At 39.2% G+C, this 19,560-nt stretch overlaps 1 protein-coding gene across 4 annotated transcripts in view; it reads right to left on the minus strand.

Moving 5' to 3' along the window:
• Positions 1-544: 544 nt before the first annotated feature.
• SLC12A1 (solute carrier family 12 (sodium/potassium/chloride transporter), member 1) overlaps positions 545-19,560 on the minus strand; it is an 88,520-nt gene continuing 69,504 nt past the window's right edge. For all 4 annotated transcript variants that reach the window (XM_010839541.1, XM_010839540.1, XM_010839542.1 and 1 more), the window contains exons 21-27: positions 16,639-16,782; positions 13,711-13,842; positions 13,372-13,483; positions 11,140-11,226; positions 4,734-4,869; positions 3,093-3,160; positions 545-1,841 (exon numbers count right to left, since the gene is read on the minus strand). In XM_010839541.1, coding sequence (XP_010837843.1) covers positions 1,706-1,841; positions 3,093-3,160; positions 4,734-4,869; positions 11,140-11,226; positions 13,372-13,483; positions 13,711-13,842; positions 16,639-16,782 — 815 coding nt within the window. In that variant the 3' untranslated portion in view covers positions 545-1,705. The remainder of the gene's footprint in view (positions 1,842-3,092; positions 3,161-4,733; positions 4,870-11,139; positions 11,227-13,371; positions 13,484-13,710; positions 13,843-16,638; positions 16,783-19,560) is intronic.

Here is a 19,560-nt window from a genome sequence, read left to right on the forward strand (position 1 = left end):
ACCCTTCCTGCTTTCTCCTCCTCCTTCCAAACGGACTCCTTAATAAACACGCTCCATGCTAAACTTTCTGTTTCTTAGGGGACCTAACATGCAACAGCTTCTCCAAGAAACTAGAGCCGGAATTTCCTGTTATAGGAGTCACATGACTTCTCACTGTTTCCAGAGACCCTCTCAAGTGTTTCTGAGAAGTGTCAGGGCCCAGATGAAAAGCTGGGTGCCTTGTCCTGGTCACCAGGATAGCATCTAGCCATTTGAATTTCAGGTACAGAGGACTGAAGAGAGAGGGTTAACCCAGGCCTGAGTTAAGTCCAAAGGTGTCAGATTCAGAATACAGATATCCTGCTTCTTACGCTTTGCCGATTCCCTTTTCCCTTCCTAGTCATCCTTCTGAGGCGAGTCTGACTTGAAATCCTAATCTTGAACCCCAGCTTTAAACAACCTGCAAATGAGTGAGGCACCTGATTGAAATTTTCAGGCTCACATCTGATAACACCACTGCAGTGTGATTTTAGTGACTGAAAGGAAAAAACAAGACCAGAGCAAACGAATTTGAGTGCTTTTATTTCAGGTTGACTTTTTCCCCCTTCTATTTTTTATCAGTTACAATAAACAGTCACAATATGTCAGGGAAAAATAATCAACGCATCCATCAGAAAAAAATTTTGGTAGTTTTTAATATGATTAAGTATTGTATGAATACTAACAAATTAAAAAAAATCAATACTTATATATTCCAAATTTGCAAATTTTTCTACATCAAATTTTAATTATCTTTTAACTCTCTACAATCATTATATAAAGTAACTAAAAATATGATTCAGGATATATTTCTTTATAACAGTTTGAAAATGTGTGATATTGGGTTTCCAATTAGACATCTATGAAGACTTCATCTATGCTAACCACTTAATTAGAAAAAATATTCAAAGTAATAAAATGTCTAAATATTTAGTAGGGAAAGCAATTAAAATTTATATATTAAGAACAGAATATATTGCATATTTAATCAGAATATATTTTGCTTCCTCTTTCAGCTAATATATTTTTCAGTCAGCCCCAAATTGAAGCTGTATGTTGTCAGCAATTGCTCAGATCACTCTCAGTATATAATCTGTTATATTAAATAACCTTACTTAGGTAAGTGTTTTAAACATTGTGGAGACTCAGGTTACCTCTTAAAGTTTTTAGTTATTGATTTTCAAATCTTCTTTGTGAGTGTAAGCTTCTCAGAAGGCCAAGTATAATCATGTTTCCTGCCCAGTTGGTCTTTTCCTTTGATAACCACCCATGGTTACTATACCAGCCTGTCAATAAGCATTTAATGAGAAACTGCTGTGGGGCTGAGGCCACTACCAGGCCCTAGAAGCAAATAAAAGATTAGGTGTGCCTGGAAAAGCTTACGATAAGTTGAGTTTTCACGGGCGTAATAAGGCAGCATATGTTTGCTTAATTTTCATGTTTTTAAATAACATTGACAAGATGTTTTTCTAGGGGTAGCATTGGCTTTGACACCCCCTTAAACTGATTAAAAAAATAGTTCCCATTAAGTAATAATTTAAAAATGGCAAAATTTACTTGGAAGCCTATAGGATAGTCTTCTAGGTTTGAATATCCACAGATCACATTTACAACATAAAGTACTGGAACTTGTTTCCTAGTTATTCATACTGTGTTCTAATCCTTTATCTTTAAGAATAAAGATCTTTTAAGAGTAAAATGTCAGGACATTTTTGTGATTTCCTCTAACTAGTAAGACAGGAGGGAGGTTCTTCGTGAGGATTTCCAACCAAGCCATGTACAACCAATCTGATATAGATCCTTTTCTTGCCACTGGAAGGCTCCTGACAGCATGCAAGAAAAATAAAGAACAAACATGACAATTAGTACCAACATAACATCATTAGCTATCTGAGCTATATAATAACAAGTAGCCTAAACCTTATATATGCCTCCTCCACAAAATGAAAGCACTGAAATTATTTTGAATATAGATGTTAAACTGAGATGTTTCTCAGATAATACAAATATTTACAAACCAGAAAAATAGGCCTGGACATTGTAATAGAATAGAAAGTGTGAAAAAAAGTAAAAGTGTTAGTGGCTCAGTCATGTCTGACTCTTTGCCACCCTGTGGACTGAGGCCTGCCAGGCTCCTCTGTCCATGGAATTCTTCAGGCAAGAACACTGGAGTGGGCTGCCATTCCCTTCTCCAGGGGATAGTCCCGACCCAGGGATCAAACCTGGGTCTCCTGCATTGCAGGCAGATTCTTTACCATCTGAGCCACTAGGGAAGCCCATTAGAATAGAGGCAAAGCATAAATAGATTTTCACTCTTTAAATAAAAAATGTGATCAACCAATACCTCTCCCTGTTTTTCTAGGGGTGGGGGAAGGATTTTTGCTAATATTTTAGAGCTCTTATTATATTTGGGAGAAATAGCTATTTGGGCTCTATCACCCAACTCAGGAGACCAGTCTATCTCTTAGATGAATGGTCTTCCAGTGTAGACCTTGCTTGAAGACATACTTACCCTTGTACCTAGGAGTTAGATCATGAGATATAAATGTGAAATTGCTGGTTTTCTTGTTTAGCAATGAATCTTTAGATAAGCATTCTTATTTCCAGCAGGTATGCTCCTAATATTTGTGGGGTGGAGGACAAAGAGTGGAAATGGAAAAGCCCACTCTTTTTTCTCCCGCCCTGGCCTCTTCCCACATGGTAAGGAGCCTTGAGAACATGCCATGGACTCCACATCTCAGGAGCAGCTATCCAGGGAAGGGGCCTGTGAACCTTGACCAACTTGGGGCTTAATTGGCAGGGAATTCCAGGGTCAGATTCCTAGACAGAGGTCTAGACAGGGAATGAGGGTTCTAGGTGTCGTGTGTCCTGGCCCTTTGGGTGGAGCATGTCTGGAGTAGAGTCCATATGGAGCCCTCTAAAGCCTGTGGGCCCCATTGTCTTAGGGTGGTATTTATTTCCCCACATGTTCCAAATTTAACTTTCCACCCGAATAGTTTTGGGCTTTTATATTGATTAACCCATGTACCTGAGATTTCTCTGTAACAGTCTTAAATGTCTGCAATGATACTTACAGGACTATGAGATTAGCAGCTCTTGAGTGCTCCTGTAAGAGTTCGTTCAGTCGAACTTGGCGGTAACTCTGTGGACAACATTCAGATTTTGTTGAGGGCGGTTTCTCAGAATTATGAATGAGAATTTATCTTTTTTCCTCTAATTAGAGACAAGTAGGAAAGCCTCATTAAAAAAAAAAACAAAAAACCTTTTCATTCAGGTTTGGAAACTTAGTGTTTTAGAAACTCGTGGAAAATATTAGAAATATAAAGAATAAGACCACTGTGTTATGTTGTAAGTTGCTAAGTCATGTCCAACTCTTTGTGACCCCATGGACTGCAGCATGCCAGGCTCCTCTGTTCATGGGATTTCCCAGGCAAGAATTCTGGAGTGGGTTGCCATTTCCTTCTCCAAGGGATCTTCCTGACCCAGGGATTGAACCTATGTCTCCTGCTTTGGCAGGTGCATTCTTTGCCACTGAGCCACCTGGGAAGCCCCATTGAGGTATAGTGGCTTATTAAATTCTAGAAAGAAAAAACAAGCAAGCAACATGGATAACAGTAAAAAGATGAGAATGGCCAGTGCTGGGAACAGGTTTGCTGTGGAAGAAATCTAACCTTATCTTGATACTAATTTGTTATGCTAAACACACAGATTATACCCTAGTCTAATCTTTCTTTAAACTCTTTGATTTTTACCAGCACAGGAGACTGGTTTCAATGAAAGAGTCACCAAAAGACTCATTTGGAAAAATAACTACATTAACTATTTTGTAGTGATGAGAGTAATATTTATTATCACATTTCACCGGTTCAGAAGCCAAAGCTTAGATAAGTGATTTGTTCAATTATATGAAAAGCTTTTGTTAGAGCTGGGCACTTTGTCACACAGAGTTTATGATTCTTAGCTCAGTATTTTTTCTACTAAATTTGAAAGGTTTTTAATATCTCCTGCTCTAATCTGTTCCAACTTCAGCTCCTAATATGGCTTATTTAAATTTTGCAATTTAGAGCTTCTTGAGGTCCTTTTCTTCGAATGTCTAATCCAATTCAGATGTTAATTCTTCTGCCTTATTCTTATGTCCTTGCCCTCTTCATCATCCTCACTGTTGCAACTTCATTCAGTTCAAGCCAGACGCAGGTAACTCCCGTCTTATTGTGTTCTCTAGAAAAGCTCACCATTTCACATCCATCTTACAAGACATTCCAGATCCAACTTGCATATTCAGTGTACCAGTTACAGATTTTCTCAGATCCCTATGTAAGTTTTTATAGCTATATCAGGTTAAAATTCTTTTTATTGTGTCAAACTGTGAGCAATATATATTTACTTTGCATATGTATTGACTGAAATTATTTTAGTCTGATGGGTCTGTCTCCTTTTCTATAAAATTAAATTGGAAAGAAGACTTCGCAATATGTATTAACAGCCTGTTTTCAACTTAAAACACTTGATTTTATACTAAAAAATGAAAGCAGTTTTCTAAATCCTCACATTCACTAATATGATTCACAAAGGACTTGAAATATGCAGAAACCCTAGATCGCGAATAAGTGAAATTCTATAATAGATACATTACTTCTTGATCTTTAAATCAACCACTGTTTTCTTTTTCAGCTAGTTAGATAGCAAAGTAAAGATTAAGAAAGAAAAGTCCTTACCTTTTCCTTGACTGCCTCCAGTTCTGCATCTGTAATTTTCCACGGAGTTTCTCTCTTTAATTTCTCAGCAGTTGTTAAATCTTTGCAGCTTTCATGGAGACGATATGGTTCAATCATTTCTTCAAAGACTTTCCAGCTGAAATTGGAATTATAAAAGAGGCCTCACAATGGGAAACTAACTCATTATTTCACAGATACTCCAGGTGTGACTGGGTACGCTGGCTGCAGAATCAGAGCTGAATGTCATGCAAATCTTCTAAGAATTATCTTTGCAGGAGACTGTGAGTAAAACCATGGCTATCATAGTGCTTCCCTACCCAAGGAAAGACCTTAAGGGGTATGAGGCCTTGATAGCCTACTAGGTATTATTAATAAATCCTCAGTATAAACACACAAACACATAGATGGTAATTACTCTGCAATTACACGTTCTACATAGTATAGTCAAAGACACAGTTTTAACATAGACAGTTTAGCCCATAAATGAGTTTCCCTTTGCTTATTTACAGGTTCTATGGGAGATGTTCATGAATTAATGTAGGAGATGAACCAGCATCCCTGAGAGTTAGATAGGGTTGCCCTCCTCACCTTTAGCCCACATGGCAGCTCCCACCTTATGGCAGGAGGCTGTGGGTAGGTCGGAGAATAGTAAGTGAGTGAGTTTAATGGCTATAGAACAATCTGAATGTTTGCTGTAAATAATGCTGCCTTTGTCCTCCTGCTGTCTGATGTTGCTGCCTGAGATGTTCAAATGGCTATTGTTCAGGTGCACATTAGAGGAAAGAACAAAAATCAATAACATTTTAAAATCTGAGGCCATTTTAGAGCAATTAAGAAAAAATCATTGACTAGAAAATTAGGAGCAGTACCTCAGAACTGTAGAACATTTTAAAAATTGCTGAAAAATCTCATTCTTGTCTATCATAAGAATCTCATAAGATTTATTTTTAAATGATAGCACAAAACAAAACATAATTTATAGGAGTAGTTGTCTTCCCTATGCTACTATAAGATGATCTCAAATATAAATAGTTTTCTTTGGTTTTATATATCGTGGCTTACTTAAAACTTAATAACTTTGGAATGAGTGATAATTAGAATTAATGTGCTTTTAGGTTAAGGAATTAAAGCATGAAGCAATGATTTCAGTTTCCCAGATGGTGCAAGTGGTAAAGAATCTACCTGCCAATGCAGAGATGTAACAGACGTGGGTTCGATTCCCTGGGTTGGGAAGATCCCCTGGTGGAGAGCATGGCAACCCACTCCAATATTCTTGCCTGGAGAATCCCATGGACAGAGGAGCCTGGAGGGCTCCAATTCACAGGGTCACAAAGAGTCAGACATGACTAAAGTGACTTAAGTGAAAGTGAAAGTTAAGTCGCTCAGTCATGTCCGACTCTTTGCGACCCCATGGACTGTAGCCTACCAGGCTCCTCTGTCCATGGGATTCTCCAGGCAAGAGTACTGGAGTGGGTTGCCATTTCCTTCTCCAGGGGATCTTCCCAACCCAGGGATCGAACCCAGGTCTCCTGCATTCTGGGCAGACGCTTTAACCTCTGAGCCACCAGGGAAGTAAAGTGACTTAGCACAATGATTTCAGTGGTCTCATCAGTTTTCCTGATTTAGGACTTGCAGATGAAAGTACAGAGATTACTAAGGAGTAGTTTGTTCCCACCAGTGTGCTGCTGTTAACAGATTGAAGAGATACTTAATGCAGTAGATTTCTGATGCTTTGACTTATTCAGAATGGTAGACAACGAGTAGGAAAGAATAAGACTGATATGCCCAATTATTGTTTCAACCATGTTTTTTATCTGCTATTTCTCCCAACAGTGCTGTGCTTTTAGAGACCTTGGTGGTCATCAGTGCAGAGGTGCTGGTCTAGGAGAGAAGAGCCTGGGTTCTTGCTCCAGTTCTTCCATTGTCCTCCTTGACCTGGATAACCTAGCCTATAACAGGGGTAACAATGGCTGCTCAGAGCTGGTGTGATACTGATGCGAGTGTTAGTAGGATGATTTGGATGGCCATGCTCTGAAAAGTATGCAGTGCCCTGTACAAGCAAGACATTCATTTTACTCAACAACCATGGGACTGAGGTTAGCAGTTGACGGTTTCTCTGTTTAAGCTTTACATACAGTTATTTTGATCAGGGATAAGAGTTTTATTTGCCTCTCAGTCCAGGTGCTTTTTGGAAAGACCACTTCAAAAATAGTTTCCTAAGAAATGGAAAGTGGAATAAAGATTGTTTGCTTGTCCCCCCAGGCATCCATACTACGTTTCTCCATTGTAGTTTGGATGAGAATGACTCTATCCTCAATATCAGCCAGTCAGCACAATTCTGTCCCTTTTGCCAGTCAGATTGGCTAAGTTGGGCACATAAGCCAGGCAAGCTTGATCTAGCATTTCACTGACTGCAATGAGTGGCTCATAGCTTGGTGGTCCAAAGGTCTTTTTAGATTTCTATTTTGAGTCTCTATTAAATCTGCTCATTCTTATTGTTACAGTTGTTATTTAGTTGCTCAGTTGTATTTGACTGTAGCCTGCCAGGCTCCTCTGTCCATAGGATTTCCCAGGCAAGAATACTGGAGTGGGTTGCCATTTCCTTCTCCAGGGGATCTTCTTGACCCAGGGATCAAACCTGAGTCTCTTGCACCTCCTCCATTGGCAGGTGGATTCTTTACCGCTGAGAAACTAGGGAAGCCCATGATCATTCTTATTATATCTTAAAATTGATTCTAGAATAGTTTAAGTATTCAACTCAGTTCAGTTCAGTCCAGTCACTCGGTCGTGTCCGACTCTTTGCGACCCCATGAATTGCAGCATGCCAGGCCTCCCTGTCCATCACCAACTCCTGGAGTTCACTCAGACTCACTTGAGAATGAATTCAATTAAAAAAATTTACTTATAGCTTTCCTGCCTTTCCCATCCTTGTTCCTCATAATAACAAGGTTAAACTGCATAAAAATTTCCCCTAAAATTCATATAAAATTTCTTCTCACACATTAATGTATTTGTTGTTTTTGTGATCACACTAGCATATTTAAACTAAATTATCTAGTTAATTGCTTCCAGTTTCTCTTTGATTTCTGTTTAATGATTGCTGTCTTTTTGGCCTATGACTTTTAATTCAGTCTATACAATAAAAAAGAATTTAGCCACAAGAGCTTTTCAGTTTCCCCGGCCCAATTGTTTTCTCATTAACTTAGCTTTTTCCTCCCTTCACCCTTACTCTACTGTATTTATAGATAACGTTTCTATGATAGAATGTCTCCATCAAGATTTACTCATGTTTTATGAGTAGTTGAAAGCTCTATTAAAAGCAGCTGAAGGACATTTAACATTAGCCTCCAACATGGAAATCATTGATGGTGAACTATTGCTAACATTGTGTGAAAAAGAGTGACCAAGGAAGAACAGCAATCAGGAGATGGTTGTTAATGGTAGACCAGGGCTGTCTAGCCATAAGGCCCCTGTGAAAGCTGAAGTTGAGCCAGGGTTGTAAGGTTTGAGCCCTGGGCCTGGGGTTGCATCAGGCCACTGAAGAGTTCTGTTTCTCTTATTAAACCACTCCGAGGATTTGCCTTTTAAAAATTATCACAAAGGTTCCAGGTGTGGTCAAGTGTGAAAGTGTTAGTCACTCAGTCATGTCCGATTCTTTGCAACGCCATCAACTGTACTTGCCAGGCTCCTCTGGCCATGGAGTTCTCCAGGCAAGAATACTGGAGTGGGTATCCATTCCTTTCTCCAGGGGATCTTACCTACCCAGGGGTGGAACCTGCGTCTCCTGCATTGCAGATGGATTCTTTACCATCTGAGTCACCAGGGAAGTGGCCATTTGTGAGATTTACTGAATGACCAGTCTCTGTTCTAAAACTTATCTTCAAATACTGGAAAAGGCATCGCCAGCATCAGACATGTGGCTGTTTTATGAAGTAACATGGCATCAGTTACAGCCGAAACTGAAAAGAGAAGGATGGTACTTCTAGCACACCTCTTCTTGGTCACCTTCTGTCTTCACATCAGGATACATTAACTACAGTTATTCTGCTAAGAATGTTCTTTTTCCTTGCATCTTCCTCAACACCTTGATATATCACAGAGAAAATCTCCAGAACTGTGAAAATGAATTAATTTTTTTTTCCTGAGAAAGGGAAATAGATCTCTTCATTGTAGGATGCAGAGCATATGTAATCAACACCAAGTCAGAATGGTGTCTAAAGTCAAATTTAGAGACCAGGACAAAAGTACAAATGCCTTGGTCCTTTGTTTCTTATGACCGTGCATAGAGTTTTCTCCTTGAGAAGAGGAAACCATGGAACAAAGGTCAGGGGTACGAAGATGAAGCGCATCTAGGCTGTGATGGACACTCAAAGAAGGAAGAGGCATGCTTAGAGATGCAGCAACATCCTCCGTGATAGAACAGAAAGGATGGGTATACAGGTGACCATGGCTGCCGGGCAGAGACTAGTACAAAACAGAGGGAAGGATACAGGGACTTGGGTAGAAAAAATCATATTGATGGGTAAAGAGGCAAAGGATATAGAAACAAATTAATCAGCAAGCGCAGACAGTCCTTAGCTGCTGCTAAGACAAATACCAGCAAGAAGAATTCAGTTACAAGAAGCAGGTGACTGACTGATCTGTGGCCAGCATTGAGCCAGGGCTTATAGAGAATCCCAGTTCAGTAGGGGACACTGTGACTACACTCTCGTTGTCGTTCAGTTGCTAAGTCATGTCTGATTCTTTGTGACCCCCATGGACTGCAGCACGTCAGGCTTCCCTGTCCGTCATTATCTCCAGAGTTTGCTCAAACTCATGTTGGTGATGCTGTCTAAGCATCTCATCTTCTGTTGCCCCCTTCTCCTCAACTATGCTCTAGACAACAGTAAACGGTCCCGTATTGGCAGAGAGCTGGCAGGCTGTGGTCTGGTGCTAAGTGGCACATACTGGGGAATCATTGTACCTGCTGTGTTATAGAAGAGAATGTGTTTCCTCCAATTAGAGCTATCAGATGAGCCTGTTTGATCACATTCCTGCAAGTGCCAAGGGGCAATGACTTAGGAGTTAAAATTCTTCAAATGAAATGTGCAAGGCTACCAGAGGTTACTGCATGACAACTTAGTTCATATAAAAATCTTAATTCCATTTACCAAGGAGAATGATAAATCTGTTCTTAATTTTTCTTAACTTTATAACTGTAGAAATATAGGAATGAAAGGCATTAGTGGTATTTATGATATAAGGAAATATTACATCATAATAATCCAGGTCAGCCCTGTCAATCCTAGCTTTCTTATTTCAGTTAAGACATTTTGTAAAGCTGTTTTAACTGACGCATAGCCTTAGAGGAATCATGAATACCCTCAAATGACATGAGGTTCAAGGTTGCCATTTTGTCAAGAAGAATGCATCTTAAATCTGGATAATTTTCAGTTAGTTACTAAGTTCATCTGGGATAACAGTGAATCAGAAGAAGGATAGAGCAAGAAGGTTTGAGGAATGTGGAATTGCAACTCATCAAGAACTACAGGAGGAAGGAGAAATGGTGATCAACAGGAATGAGAAGAGGTCTGAGTCTAGCAAGGACCTATGCCATACTGAGACCTTGTATCTCCTGTTTCCACCCTTGGGGAACCATGCCACACCAAATCAAATGTACTAAACTGCATACAGATGCAACACTAAACATGATTTTGAACTGTAAACAATTGAAAATATTTTATAATTGTGAAGTCATTGCTCTAAATATTTTAATTTATGATCTGTTGTAATTTCCAGACAATCTTCTTATACCTCTGGGAACTCCTGTGAAGATCTAACCTACAAATTGTTTTCAAATACCATGGACTTCACAAATTTAAAAATTAATGAGGTTAAAGTGATGCTGTTTTGAAGGCATTTAAACAATTATTTCAATTTTTTTTTTCATTTTAAAATTTTGGAACCAATATCTTTCCTTGCCAGGCTTCAGATAGTTTTAGAAATCCCCTTTGGAAAAAAAAAAAAAAAAGAAATCCCCTTTGGGGGCTCTCATAGGCTTCCCATTCAGAATGCCCCACCAGTAACTTTAAATAATGTAAACTTACCCTGACTGCTCAGGTCAGAATTTTCTGAGCCTATGCTTCCTGCTACTGTTACCACCATAGAAAGCATAACGCGAAAGGCAATTCTAAAATGCTAAACGATGTTTCCGCAGTTGTTCTTCTCAAGCTCATCTTCACCTTAAAAACTTTTCCTTCCGTTAGAACCTGATAGCTCTGTGTCATGATTATTTAAAATCCCCTTTTATGTCATCCTATCAGGAAGTCACAGCAGTAAACCCGTAACATTTTAACCTTCTAATAATTAACACAAAAGAGGGGAGAGTTTACCATGGATAAACTGCATCTGGTTAAATATTCCATACCTTTCTTTGTTTGGCTTAACGTTGATGTCACCAATGACATGGATGTCTGCAAATTTTATCCTAAATTTGCTCAGAAGAGAAGCCATTCTGAAAATACAAGACAGAAATGCCTCATCATTGAATATTTAACTATTTTCAGTCAAAGAGTTTTGTGTTTAAGACATCAAAAGCAATCATGTCTTATTTCAGCTTAGCTTTTGGACAAAGGCTTTGGTTAGTATTTGATTTCCACTGTAGCACTTGATGAATATGGATAAATGTGGACCAGATTATTCTACCAAAGGCAAAGAGAAATTTCTGTAGGTGCAGTCACTGGAAACAGCAAACCCAGCTCTGCATTCATGTTTCAGGGAAAAGGTTGTGGCACAGTCCACTCTTCCTTATCATTTGGGAAAAAGAGAACAAGTCTCAATACTTATTGATGATTGCTGATAATGTTTATAGAGTTACTGACAATCTACTGACAAACCAATAATTATTATATATTATATCATTGTAGATTAAAAGTTTTTCCCGCTAGCAACTGAACATTTTGATATAATTTCAAAGTTACAAAACATTATAAGAATAGTGTAAAGAAAGCTCAGATTCACCAGTTGTTTATGTTTTGCCCCATTTGATTTGTCATTCTCTTTTTCTCTGTCTACATCTCTCTATATTGTTTTTGCTTGCTGGCTTTCTACGTCCTACTTATCTGCCATTTTAAAGTAAGTTACACGTATCAGTCCCCTTTACCTCTAAGTACTTCAGTGAATATTTCCTAAGAGCAAGGACATTCATTCTCTTTTATAAACAGAGTACAGTTTCTGAAATCAAGAAATTTAACATGGATGCCCTGCTACTATCTTATCCACCAACCTTTTTCAAATTTCATCACTTGTCTCAATAAGGTACAAGGCTTTAAGAAAATATAAATTATTGTAGACCTCATGTTAGTTTCCATTTTACTATAATTTTCTTTAAGAGGAATTAGATATATATAATAACTTTCTAAGAAGGGGGAGACAATGTGAAAAAATGACTAAGAGCTGAAGAATTGATTCTTTTAAACTGTGGTATTGAAGAAGACTCTTGAGAGTCCCTTGGACTGCAAGGAGATCCAACCAGTCCATTAAAGGAGATCAGTCCTGGGTGTTCTTTCGAAGGACTGATGCTAAAGCTGAAACCCCAATACTTTGGGCACCTGATGTGAAGAGCTGACTCATTGGAAAAGACCCTGATGCCGGGACAGATTAAAGGCAGGAGGAGAAGGGGACGGCAGAGGATGAGATGGTTGGATGGCATCACTCACTTGATGGGCATGAGTTTGAGCAAGCTTTGGGAGTTGGTGTTGGACAGGGAAGCCTGGCACACGGTAGCCCATGGGGTCGCAGAGTCGGACACGACTGAGCGACTGAACTGAACTGAACTGAAGAGCCAGTCATTATTTTGTGATTTCTGGAAGTAGCCATTCCAGGAAGGGCTAGGACTTAGGCATGCCATGAGGGACTACGGGCTGCCAAAAGTCATTCTCTGGATTTCCTCCAGAGATCTTTGGATGCACCACACTCTTGGCATGCTTGTTGCTCTCACAACTAGAGATCAACTCTCCATGACTAAATAAATAAGAAAGGAACAGACTTAGCACCATGGGACTTGGCTTATTTATTTATTTTAATCAGAAGAGTTACCAACAGTCACCCATTTAAACACTTTCAAACTACAAGTGAGAAACTTGGGGAGGACCCAGACAGGTACAGTAACTGTTGCAAAGCCCTGCGTCTTGTCAGTGGCAGAGCTGGGGCTTGGACAGGGTGCCATCTCTGTTCTCTTCTAAGTGTGCGAGGCTAGAGGGACTGCCTCGAATTAACAGGTTTGACTCTCCCAGAAGAAACTGGACAGAATTTGGACACAGATGCCTTCAGGCTCTTCCTTTCTTGGATGCATTTACTAGTCAGAAGAAAATAAACATTATACAAGATAATGATGCTCTCACTGAAGACTTGAGAAGGGCTTCCATGCCAAATGCTTGTTGAAAGCATTTGTGGAAGGGGATAGAAGGACTTGAAGACAATGATTAGAAAAATTACGCAGATAATTTATTGACAGAAGCCAAGCAAGCCTAAGGCCTAGCGTGGTGACTTTTTGTCTTTAAATTTATTGTGCCTCAAAGACACTTAAAGTTTTTTTAAAATTAAAGCATTCAAGCAACAAACATCAAAAACGCTTCAACACAAGTGATAAATTACTTACGCAATTTTTTCTTCTTCAATGCGATTGATCTTCCCTCCAACATAGATTCTTAATTTACAGTCTTTCCATTTTTTTCTGAGAGTCAAGATATAGGGGATAAGGAGTATTAACCCTGAAAAAATTATGACAGAAAGGATGAGCATATCCAATTGAAAGGAAATGAATAGCTTTATATCTGTATTCATTCCCACACTCATAGCTCCTAAATAATTTAAATCTTTAGAGAACACGGAAATGTTATTCTTTAACTGATACCGTTTTCATATACCTTCCCATGCAGTTTGTTAAATTTATCAACAAGAAATTCTGCTCTCTAGTGTATATTCTGGAATTTTTTACCTCCATCATCAAACAACCACCAAACATCAATTGTGCCTTTTCCCTGCTTCTTTTTAAATTGGGTGCTGGCCTCCACCAGTTTCTGGTTGAACTCCCCAACATGCATTGACTGGATTGTGTTAATGCTGCTATCTGTAACGAAAGAGAAAGTAGTACATCCATTTGTCTTTTGAGGAAAGAAACAAAATAACTTGCCAATAAATCTATTCAGGAAAATAGAAGAAGGATGATGACTTTGTGTTTTTTATACTTATGGGAAAATAGTGAGCCCTATTCTCCACAAAAGAAAAGATAAAGGTCAAATCCCACAGAAATTTAGATCACCTTCCATAGTTCAGAGAAATTTGATATTGATCTTACGATTACAGTTTTTATTATAGAGTAGTGAATTTTTTCAGATCCTTAGTAATCTGTCTCAGTGCAGAATTATTATTTAGACATGTAGCAATGCTAAATTATCTGATACAAAACCCCAAATATCCTCATTTTCCTAAATTTCATATATAACTCAGGTTACAATATCAGATGTACTTAAAAGTATTAATAGAACATGTAGTTATTGGTTTTCTAGAGATAACCAAAGAATCAGAAGTATTCCTTCGCTAGACAATATGTTCATTTGAGCACAATTTTGGTACGAATTCCAGAAATGTCTGGATTATAAAGGTTGCTAGGGACCTTGAGCATCTCAACTCTCCATGACCGTTTGGTCCTAACATGGACCTGGCTTACTCTTCTGCTTTCTTTTCCTGGCATCTTGTGAGTCTAAGGTAAAGCCACTTGAGCTATTTGAATCTCTGCGAATGAGATGAAAAAGCCAGGAAATATGGATTAAAATTACCTCTTCTTGAGTTACAGTTAAGGGTGTACATAAAGTACTTAAAAATATTTTAATGCTATTTCCACCCTAACATGGACACAGTGAAAGTGTACCAGGGAAGTAGGGCAGTGTTTACCAGAACCCTCATTCCTATTCGCCAGTAGGTGTTTCTTTGCTACACCCTATGTATTATTTCTCATTTCCACATCTTTGAAAGTTGTGACTTCATTGCTCTATTTCAAAGCGGTAGTGTCAACATCGTGCTTAGAGCAGAGCTGACAGCCTTGTTAGAGCTTCCTCTCTGATCTAAGAGAGTCTCAGGATGCTTTGTTCTGTCTTTTGCTGTTTCCAAGGTGGAGCTGGTCAGTTCTGAAGCAATTATCTCATATTGTTTCTATCTCAGGACTGCTAAAGGAGGAAGTAAATATCTTTACCAAGTGGACCAAACTCTGCCGCTACTTACAAGCAGATCAGAGCATCCAGAGGACTCCTGTATGAGTGCCTGGAGGCCGAGCTGGTCCTGATCTAGAACTCCAAAGAGTCCTCAACTGACAAAAGCCCAGAGCAGTAAAGGGGCCTACTATCAGAGCTGTGCTTGAAAATTTAGGCATTGAAACAAAACATAATTTTGCTTTTCTGAACAATGAGACGTGTTGACTTTCAGAGATGTATGTTTTTGCTAAAAGTATTGTCATGCAGAAATGGGGTTCCAGAATAAATAAGTTCCACTTTCACTAATAAGGACCTTATTACTTCTCTCCTCCCCAACAGCTAGAGAAGAGTATGGGCTATGACTTCTACATTTTCCATTGCTTCTCAGGTTGTACTGTTGCACAGAGCAGATTCAATGGGTAGTTAATTCTTCTCATGACTACATCAAACAATTGAAAAGGAAAGATGATAGTAGTTAGCATCCGGAGGGTCTCATTCTAATATTTATACCTGGAAAGAGACTTGATGTACCTCCAACTTAAGATTCAAACACATCATTTTTCTAGAAAATGTCATTTTAAGGAAGGTAATACCTAGTAGGTTCTCCCCTAGGCAATCAAATATTTCTGGCACCCAAGGGTACCTCTAAGTATTTGAAGGGGAGAAATGTTTGGTTTTCTCATAATGCTATGTAGATATACAAAAATGTTGTATTACAGGTTAAATTTGGTCCTTGGGTCATAGTAGGAAAATAAGAAAACTGAACCAAACCTCTTCCAGAGTAAAGAGATGGCCTCTTTGAAAGATTGGGTCCTATCAACCTAGACCAGCAGCCTGCTAAGTCTCAATTTGGATCTTGCTACTTGACTTGGAGACCTTGCCAAAGAAGTAATATTTCCTGGGCTTTACACCAGTGAAGGACTTCATGAACTACAGGACTATTTGTGCGTGAAAGAAATGAACCTTAACATTCTAATTTTCTACCAGCAGAGGTCGCTATGGACCTCATGAAAAAACTGTTTCTGCAAAGAGAGCAATTTTCAAAAAAAAAAATCAGTCATTTGAATCACCTATTTATAAAACTTATAACAAGATCTCATTCTGTGGTCCTCCATTCCTGGGATGTACACTGAACATTCAGAGATAAGTGTACCATCTAGCCAAAATCTGCAGGTAATTAGTGTCTATGAAGTTCCAAGTCCAGCATTCTGGCTTGTGATAAAGATGGTTTTGAAATTAGAATTCTACCTGGATCCCTTTCTTGCCTGTACCAGTCGACTTTCAGTCTCCTGAAATGTCTGCAAGGTGTGTGTGTGTATAGATAAACCAGTTTCGGTATTAGGTCATGAACTTCTATCCCCTTTACATCTTAACTTAGAACTTTTTTTTTTTTTTTGCTTCTTATGGCATTCAATCTGCTTACCCACTATATATCTTAGAAACTAAATATTATTTTAAAACAGAGAGTTTTTACGGTAAGATGTTACAAAGGGGTGAATGTTGTTAATAAGTGACAATAGCTTCTACCTTTTAGCCATAATGTCTTCTCTAAGGAAATGTCTTTTAGTCCTTACCTACACACAATGCCTCCAGTATCTTAGATATTGACTACTGACCCCTGAAGATTCATTTTGGCTCATTTTGTAACTTTTCTTGTAAATCTTAAAAGCACTTACCTTTCTTAGGAGTTGGCTTAGTAATGTTCAGCTTGCCAGCTTTTTTAAACAAGCCTCGGATGCCTCCATTTCCTTCTTCACTTTCATTGTCTTTGATGGTGGCTTCCAAAGCCAGCCGTTCCTGTTCTAATTTCTCTAATTCCTCTGATGAAAGAAGACAAAAATCACTTTCTTAACTCAGGACAACAAAGTTTCCAGAAATGGTCTTACTAATGATTTCAATATTGAAAATGGTGTGACTATGCAATTAAATGATTATTTATGCATAATATGATTTTTCTGAATGGTTTTTTAGAAGTAACACGTATCAATAAATTGTATTCAGAAAGTAACAACTAGCTCAGAAAACTGGCTCTGTTAAGTTATAATACATGAGGACACAGTTTTTTATTTGTGAGGGCAAAGGAGGAGGATTATTTAATGCCATCTTTATTTACTACTGGCAAAACAAGATACCAGATCCACTGTATGTAAGATCTTGTACACTGAAAGCTACTGATTTACTGATCTGAGCTACCAGATATTTTACAACTAGGAGTAACAAAATTACAGAAGTATGCTGGGTGTATATCAGACACACAACAGTGCCTCCTGAATTGAAACATGAAACTAGAGAATAAGAATTAAAGAAAGAGAACCAGATCTGATAATAAACATACAGTGAAAAATATTTACCACCACCAAGTCTTTCCAATAAGTAAAATACTTTCTAGAGTGAGTGACCAAAGCAAAAGAAATAAAAGCTGACATTTCTGTGCGCCTGTCAGAGTCCACATTACTAAAAAGGGCCTCATGACACTTGAGTCTGCAATAAGAGTCAAGCTGTATAAAATGTCCTGTCCAGGATTTAGACCCGTTCTCTAAGCTTTGATGTTGGGTCTGGATGCCTTTTATCTTTCTTGGATTCTGATGGTGACAGAAAGTTCCTAGCTGCTAGGTAATGCACTGCATCCCTTGCTGGCCTCAACCCGCATGGATCAGGGCAGTCATATGACTGTGTTAAAGACTGATGGACATTCTTGCTTACAGTGGTAAGGTGAGAGTCTTGTCAGATCCCTTCATCTTCTTGCCTGCTGAGAACAGAACCTTAGAAAATGAGCTAGGTTTGGAGGAAGAGTAGAAAACCTAGATTCAGTGTTACAAAACACTGGAAGGGCTTCTGTAAATGTCAACCCTTGGAGCCCATTGCCTTTTCTTTCTGGGAAGTGAAGCTATACAAACTCTAGATTTATCAATTATGTACTAACTAAATCTGTCAGGACAGTCACATCCCTAGACGGTGCTGTTATTCAGCTACACAGAATTGTCTGGCCCCTTTCCAGGTCCCTGCGATTAATCTTTTGCCAGTGGCATGAGATTTAAGGTCAAATCATCCATGTGATTTCCCCAAAGCTTCAAAGGTTCTCAAGATCAGCAGCTATAGAAAATCTAAGAAATTAGATGAATGGCATTAAAGCTTAGACAAGAGTTGCTTACGCCTGACTTTCGAAAGGTGAACACACACTGTGTTGCACTGGGGTCCTAACCAATTACAGCTCTGCTGCTGGCTTCATGTGACATTGGGCAAGTCACTTACTTTTCCTACGCCTCTGATTTCCTATCTGTGAAATGGAAAATCATAACCCCTCGCCTTTCCCACTCCCTAGCTTTGCAAAAAGAATAAGCAACAAGCCCTGCATGGTGCTTTGTTGCTCCTTAGAGAACAAAGCAATGAGTACATTTCTATAGGCAGTGTATTTATGCAACTTCTAGAAATGGGCTTAGTCATGCAAAGCATATCAAGGACTTTGAGAAGCCTGGGAGTTATTTTAGAAGTTAATTATTATTGTACTTTCTTCGGGTGCCAGGGTCTATGCTGCATATTATTCATTCCCAAACAACTCTGAGAAAGCTACTATTATTATCCTCATTTTGTAGGTGCAGAAACTGAGGCTCAGAAAGTTTAGGTTATTTGTCTGATGTCACCCAGAAAATCACAGGGTTCCAGTGCAAAGGAGTTTGCTGCTGCTGCTAAGTCGCTTCAGTCATGTCTGACTCTGTGCGACCCCATAGATGGCAGCCCACCAGGCTCCCCCATCCCTGGGATTCTCCAGGCAAGAACACTGGAGTGGGTTGCCATTTCCTTCTCCAATGCATGAAAGTGAAAAGTGAAAGTGAAGTCGCTCAGTCGTCTCCGACTTGTAGCGACCCCATGGACTGCAGCCTACCAGGCTCCTCCATCCCTGGGATTTTCCAGGCAAGAGTACTGGAGTGGGGTGCCATTGTCTTCTCTGCAAAGGAGTCTGCTTGACTCCAAATTCTGCATGCTATGCAATGTGAAGACCTTCTGCTGTTGGCTTCTTGCTATTATTTCAGAGTTGTTTTATTAACCTCCAACTCTTTATCCTTAGATGAACCTAAACACTCAGGTACATGGTGTAATGCCAAGCTAATTCCCCAAAACTCTGGTCTCCTCCAAATTGTCATTTTAAATAGAAGACCCTAAGGATACAGGTACATATGGCAGGCTGCCCCAGAGCAGCAGCTTCACTGTCCTGGGTGATGGGCCCCCAACTGTCGCCCACTCTGTGGGGTATTGCAAGGGGTCGGCTGTAGGGTAACCTATTCTTTGCAGTCATCTGGAAGGCAAGTATTTGCTGAGCTCCTCTAGGGGCAACTGCAAAGTTTGCACTGGAGAGAGGATTCTTTTCCTTTTCTTTTCTTGGCAGGCTCCAGCATACCCTGTGATTAGCCACTAGTTGCCATGTTTTTTTGTCCTCTAATTTGGACAAAGGAAGGGAAAAATAAATTCTCCTTTGTAAAGGGTTAGGCTGGCTAAGTGAACCGGGAGCTGCTCCAATAATGTGCTCGGAAAATATGTGCAAAGCCCATCCTGGACAGAGCAAACTGCAAAATCCCAGGCCTGCGAGACAAAACCAGACT

The sequence above is a fragment of the Bison bison genome, unplaced genomic scaffold (assembly GCF_000754665.1).
Source record: "Bison bison bison isolate TAMUID 2011002044 unplaced genomic scaffold, Bison_UMD1.0 scf7180017864118, whole genome shotgun sequence".
In the NCBI taxonomy this organism is placed as follows: domain Eukaryota; kingdom Metazoa; phylum Chordata; class Mammalia; order Artiodactyla; family Bovidae; genus Bison; species Bison bison.